The following is a 6,843-nucleotide window of genomic DNA, read 5'->3' as shown; positions in this document are numbered from 1 at the left end:
ACACATCTATTCACCTAAAGTCAAGTGAACTCCTATAAGTAGATAATCTAAAAATAGTTATTAACTAAAATATTCAATGACTATCATAGTGAAAATATCTTGTCATTTCATGTAGCATTATATTTTTCTTGATTTATTTACTATATTTATCAGTGTTCTTTTTTGAATTGAAGGAAATATAAAACTTTCTTAATTTTGGTCCAAGTTTTCATTTGTGTTATTGGTTCAAATCAGGGAAAAATAATAATTTCCAGAAAGATGCTTTTTTATACTTGACTGTCATTAAAAGTGAAATAAGCGAACAAACAAACAAAAAAGTAGGAATCATTAATTTGGTTCTAAGAACAGAATTCTGATAGAGTTCTGCTTTTCTAACTATTCAGACTCCCAATTTGTGACGGTGAGTAGACTGAACTATGTGGCTCCTGTCCACGTCTAATATCGTATCAGCCTCAAAATCCACAAACAAACAAAGGTATTTTGCTGGGAGCTTTAAATAGGTTTTCCTGATTTATCATCACAACCTCGAGAGGCCTCCTGGGAGTTAACACATAGATAGCTGAGCACTGCTCTGACACGTATGTTAAGCCATTTCACACTCGTAATAACCCTGAGAGGCTAGTACTCATATTGTCTCCATTTTACAGTTCAAGAAACTGATGCACAGAGAGCATAACTGGCTCAAGTTCCCATCACAGGAAAGTGGCAGATCTGGGCTTTAGAACCAAGCAGTCAGACTCCAGAGCCTGTGATCTTAACCTCTACATGCATGCACCAACTCTCCAAGAGGTTGAATATCTTTATGTCCAGTTTATGAATAAGAAAATTTTGCCCAAGGTTATACGGCTAATAAGTGGGAGAAACCAGGATAAGAATCCAGATTTGTCTGAAACTCATATGTATGTTTTTTCTCTTATACCTCACCACAGGAGAGTGTTCCAGGAGTGGGGATACCCAGGGTAAGAGGATACCCAAGGTAAGGTTTGGGGGGAAAGAGGTCTATGGCACTTTGATCCAATGTGATGGGTCTGGGTATGAGATGCCATTCTTTCATCTATTAATACCTTCTTTATAATTAATGATGCCAGCACCCTTGGGAATAGTAGCAGTAGGTACATCCCTCAGATTTGAGCCTCAGGGTCTAGAGAGAGCTTCCTGAGGATGCAGACACAAAGAATCAGGGATGCACCTCAACCTTTAAACCTGTCCCACTTGAGGTCAGGGGCCACCTGGATTGGTGCTAGTTTGCTTTATTTGTATTCTAGCTCTATGAAGATGGTGACCTAGTTTCATCTCCTTTAAATCATTTGTGTTGCTCAGAGGTCTAAGGACCGGCCACTCACCTCCTGCTGTGCTGCCCAGTTCCTGCTAGTGGCCACTGTATCCAAATTTGGGGAGCAGAACCCATTGTCATCACCAATTCTTTTAATCAATGAAAACCAAAGATCACTAATTAAATTTATATCTGTATGAATTGTATGCAGCACTTTGGCAAGTGATATACAGATCTACCTGTCTTCAAAGAGTTTATAAACCATGTCATCTATGTAAATAAGCCCAAATTACAGGTGTTTTCTGAAAACATAATGAAAATAATATTAGACAACACAAAATAGACTTAGGAATTATTATTTTATACAGATATTTTGATAATAGAAGAGTCTTAGATACTACTGCCCTAAAAATATCTTAAAACACTACCCATAAGACTATATTCCTGCTTAATTCCTAACAAATTGAGAAAAACTTTCAGCCTAGCATTCCAGGTCCCAGCAGTGTGAAGGTCTCAGCCTTCATATTTAGCTGTATACCCCATCTTCCCCACATACCACTCTTAAAAACAAGACTAACCTGATTGCCGTTTCAAGAGTACAGCCTGCATTTGCTGCCTCCACTGGGTTGTTCACAAAGCTGCTTCTATGATGTCCTGACTCAAATTCCATTTCAGCCTCTCTTTCAAGATACATCTCAAATACCGCCATCTTCCCCATGAAGCCTTTCCTCACTCCTCCAGACAAAAATTATTTCATCCTCTTCTGAACCACAAGAGGTGTTTGCAGTATACACATACATATACATATTTATATATGTATAACTTTTATCATTATTATTTACATTATGATCTTTAATGTGTTTACCTAATTTCCCCAATTAGGCTGTAAATTCCGTAGAATCAGTGACCGTGGTTTACTTCTAAAGTTGCCCTTATAACCTCTACTCTGCAGATATAGTGCTTGGAACACTGGAATTAAATAAACATTTACTGAATAAACATTTACTGAGTTATTATTTTACTACTACTAATAAGGTGAATGATATAGTGACCACTTATGGAGTATCAACTATAGGCCAAGGATGACATTTACATATTATGAATAATTTGATATTCAGAATCCTGTGACTTAGGGCAGCAGTGCCCAACCTTTTTGGTACCAGGGAGCTGTTTCGTGGAAGACAATTTTTCCACGGATGGGGGTGGGGGGAGGTGGTGTGGATAGTTTCGGGATGATTCAAGCACATTACATTTATTGTGCAGCCAAATCTGTCTTCTAATGATAATCTGTATTTGCAGCCGCTCCCCAGCGCTAGCATCACTGCCTCAGCTCGCCTCAGATCATCAGGCATTAGATTCTCATAAGAAGTGCGCCACCTAGACCCCTCGCATGCGCAGTTTACACTAGGGTTTGCGCTCCCATGAGAAATCTAATGCAGCTGCTGATCTGACAGGAGGCGGAGCCGTGGTGATGCCAGCAGTGGTGAGCAGCTGTAAATACAGATGAAGCTTCGCTTGCCGGCCACTCACCTCCTGCTGTGCCGCCCAGTTCCTGATAGGCCATGGACCAGTACCGGTCCACAGCCCCAGGTTGGGGACCACAGACATATGGAATTGAGGCTTGATGAGCTTAAGTAAAATTTTCAAGGTTACACAGCAAGTAGAGTTCCCAAATCTTAACATAGCAGCAAAGTATACTTTGGATCTGAATCCAAATATTTACACTCCAAACCTGAGCCTCAAGTCAACACTATATAAAAGTGATTAAACTCAAAATATATGTTATTTTTAATTTTTAGATAAATAAATTAAGCAAGTATGAAACAAATCCACACATTGTGATAGTGAGAAAGATACTACTTTTCAAAATTACTCTCAAAGATTAGAAATGAGTTTAGAAAATTAAAGATATACATATTTTACACACGCACACAATGAAGAACCTTTGCAATACAAGAAATGTAAGAGATGAGGAAAGAGATTCTTTCTTCGAGGCATTTATTTAGAAGAATGATTTACGAATTTAGGAGTAAACTGTAGAAAAAGCATAGACTTGGGAATTTGATAGACTAGGGTTAGAATTCTGGGTGTAATATTATTAGCTCTGGACCTTGGACAAGTTACTTAATCTTTCTAAGCCTCAGTTTTCTCGAATGCTAGATGACAATAATAATAATTGTTTTCAGAGATAATGCAAACATTAGATGGGCATAAAGTGTATAGAAAGTCTATTAGAGTATCCAGAATAAAGTAATAACTCAACAAATGATGAGTACTATTAATACTATTATTAACAGTATTATTTTATGCCACAGTGAGCATGCTAAGCCAGTGTTCTTGAGAGGAATGGAGAGGCAAAGCTGCCATTACTGTTCCAGCTCCTCACATGGTGACAGAGTGTGCTATTCGTAGGAGTAGAAGGGGAAACAAAGGCCCACAACACAGCTATCCTCCAAAACCCAACACTTTCTTCTCTTTTAACTGACTCCCAAATCCATTTTCTTGTACCCAAAGAACTGAAAGTCAAAACATGGAAACCAAGTTGGATCCTCCCTTTAAAAAAATCCATTCAATTATAGTCTTAATGCCTGCCCTATCAGACATCTCCCCTCCTTCAGAGAATGTGCTCTTGGGAAGCAGAGGAAGTTACATGGCATTTGGCATCAGTCCTATTGGCATACCAACACCATCCCCATCTTTTTTGTTTTCAGGTATTTCTATTTTATTATCTGAGCCTCAGTTTCCTCAAATGTTAATTGGAGATAATATCTCCTGGAAGGGCTGCTAGGAGAAATTATGCAACAGTGACTATTCAATACCCAGCACAGAGTATGCATTCAATAGTGACTCATTCATTCCCTTTCTCCCTCCTAGGTTCCCCCAAAGTGGAGAATCATCAAGATCTGTGGGCCAATGTCTTCTTGTCTCTAACTGGCACCTGCCACATGGATGGATGGTTAGGATCTGAAAAGTGCTATCTCGTTTAAAAAAAGACACAGAATGGTAATTACCAAAGGATGAGTGACAGACAATTTTGATTATGGTTGTGACCAAACCAATGACCTGAAAGTGACAGGTTTTTTTTCTCAAAAAAAAAAAAAACCCTTGAAAAATCTGAGCTAGTTAGTCTCCCAGAAAACATGTGCCTGGAAACCCAGCATCTGCAGAAAGTAAAAAGGGCCCCCAAAAACAGACCAATTCAAATGGAAGAGAGAGAACACAAACATGAAGCTGGATTTGGAGTTTCTGACAAATTTTAGCAAATTACAACATTAAAAAAACAAAGCAAAATATTTTCTGGGGCAAGGTCTAACACATTTCAAACAATTATGCTAGAGCTAATTTGAAGTCAGCTATCACAGTATATGTGATAAAGTTACTTTGAAGTGATCAAGAAATTCGTTGGTTTGTTCATAGAATTCGGTTTTGTGTGTTAGGAATTTTTCATTCTTTTGTAACTTATTAAGTCATTCACCCTAAAAAATCAAAGAATATATGAATATCCAAACCTAATGGACACAACGGATGTTTTTAACATTCATTATTGCAATTTACACATTCAGCTACTGAAAATAAAACTTCATTTTCCCTTTCCTCTTCATTTTCTGATTTCTTATTTGTTATCTACTGAGAGACAGAGAGAGAGAGAAAATCACAGGAAGGGAATTTCCGATACTTTGTCAATATTAAAGGAACCATAATGTAGCAGGTTTTCTAAAGAAACACCACAATTCTCCTAGAAATAACTTTGCATCATATTCACGTGTGTAAATTATGTGATTATCCCAATAATTACATATGTATATGTGTATCTGTATAGTCACATATACAATATATAGTCATACAGATCACACACACACACACATACAGTGCATAAATCCAAAAAGCATTCTCTGTAAGGGTGTAAGAGAAAGGACCTAAACTGCCCAAGAAGCAGAGCAGCCTTTAAACAAATCTGAAGAGCTCTTGTGATTGAGGCACAGCTCCTGCTTTTCAGCAAAGCACTGCTGCTGAGGCCTCTTCATTTAGAAATTCTCGAGTTCTTTTTTATCTATTTGTTCCCTGGTCAGCTCAGTCCCATCGGCACTTTCATCTGAGAGGGAAGGAGGTAGTAAAACGGAAATACGCGCCCCGACTCTGGAGGTGGGAGTCCCTTGTACACCCCAGCAATTGATCCCTCTCTCTTTCTCACCGGCCGCTGCTGCTGCTCTTCCAGGGGCAATGGGAGAGGAGGCGGTCAGTGAAGCAAGGCCACGGAGTGGATGAAGTCAAGATTCACCCCAAAAGCTCACCTCCTTCCCAGCCCAGACCGCCACCTATCTCCTCCTGAGGCTCCCCGCTTCCCTTCCGTCCTCCTTCCAGTCACCCAACACTGCAGCCACCGCGGGGGCTGCAGGGCTTCCTTCGCACCCACCCCTTCTGCGTCCTAGAATGTCCTCTGGGGAAGGGGCTGCCAACAACTTGGAGGAACTTAGAAGGCAGAGGCTGCAGCGCCCCAACCTTCAGAGGGGCCTGACCCCGAAGGCGAGGGGCAAAAGCAGGGCGCGGGCGGCGAGGACGAGCACCCCCGGGCTTACCACGAGCACGGGCACGCCGGCGGCCAGAGAGTAGAGGAGCACGGGGGGCACGGCGCTGCTGTCCTCCGGGCCCGGGTAGGGCTTGCGGTAGGCGCTGTCGTGGCAGAAGAAGCCCTGCACGTTCACAGTGAACGTGTCCGTGTACTCGAAGTAGTACGCCAGCATCACCGTCCCTGCCATGATCACCATCTGGAAATAGAGCATGCTGCTGGTGAGCGCCGCGGGCAGCAGGGGCATGCACGCCTCCCGCGCCGGGCCGGGCCGAGCCGAGCTGGCGGCCGACGCGGCGCCCCCTCCCCGGTCCGCCGAGGCAGCCGCCGGGGGCGCGGCGGCGGGGGCGGCGGGAGGACGGAGCGCGGGAGGAGGATGGAGCCGCTGGAGGAAGAGGCGGAGGCAGGTCCGGGTTTGGAGGCGCGGGCGGGCTACAGAGGAGGCGGCTACCCCCGGATGAGCCCCCACTCCCTTGCCCGCCCCCTGCCCGCGGCAAGCGCCGCCCGCCGGGGCGCGGGGTCGCGCGGGGGGGCGGGGAGTCTCGGACGACAGGCAGTGGCCGCTGAGCCCCCACACGAGACTATTCAGCAGCGCTGGGTCAAGCCCCCAGGCCAGCCCGGAGGAGGCGGCGTGGGCGGACGGGGCGGCGGCACCTGTACGGCTTGGAGGGCGAACGCTGTGGAGCTTGAGAAGCTCTTCGCGGGGGTAAAAACCAAAAAAAGGGGGAAGGGAGGCAGTAGAGATGGAGCTTCTAGAAACTCCCTTCCGAAACCCCAGCTGGGCGGTCTAAGAAACCCGCACGACGCCTGTGAAAATGGTGCGTGGACGCGTCTTCCGAGCGCAAACCCCACCAAAGCGCGAAGTGCTGGATGCGGTGCCGCGAGTCCGGCCGGTGCGTCTGGCCGGCAGTCCCTTGGATTCCTTAACCCCGCGCAGGACGGGAGCCCAGCGGTGGCTTCTAGGCACGGTTAGAAAAATAATCTCAGAGGATTTTAGATTCGG

At 44.2% G+C, this 6,843-nt stretch overlaps 1 protein-coding gene across 2 annotated transcripts in view; it reads right to left on the bottom strand.

Annotated features, from left to right (window-relative positions):
- Nucleotides 1-6,300, bottom strand: part of LOC105823815 (lipid phosphate phosphatase-related protein type 5) — a 126,519-nt gene extending 120,219 nt beyond the window's left edge. For both annotated transcript variants that reach the window (XM_012661067.1, XM_012661068.1), the window contains exon 1: nt 5,851-6,300. In XM_012661067.1, the coding sequence (XP_012516521.1) occupies nt 5,851-6,087 (237 nt within the window). In that variant the 5' untranslated portion in view covers nt 6,088-6,300. The remainder of the gene's footprint in view (nt 1-5,850) is intronic.
- Between the last annotated feature and the right edge of the window lie 543 nt (nt 6,301-6,843).

Source organism: Propithecus coquereli, unplaced genomic scaffold (genome assembly GCF_000956105.1).
Source record: "Propithecus coquereli isolate 6110/MARCELLA unplaced genomic scaffold, Pcoq_1.0 Scaffold7, whole genome shotgun sequence".
Lineage (NCBI taxonomy): Eukaryota > Metazoa > Chordata > Mammalia > Primates > Indriidae > Propithecus > Propithecus coquereli.
This window is presented reverse-complemented; position numbering and strand designations above follow the sequence as displayed.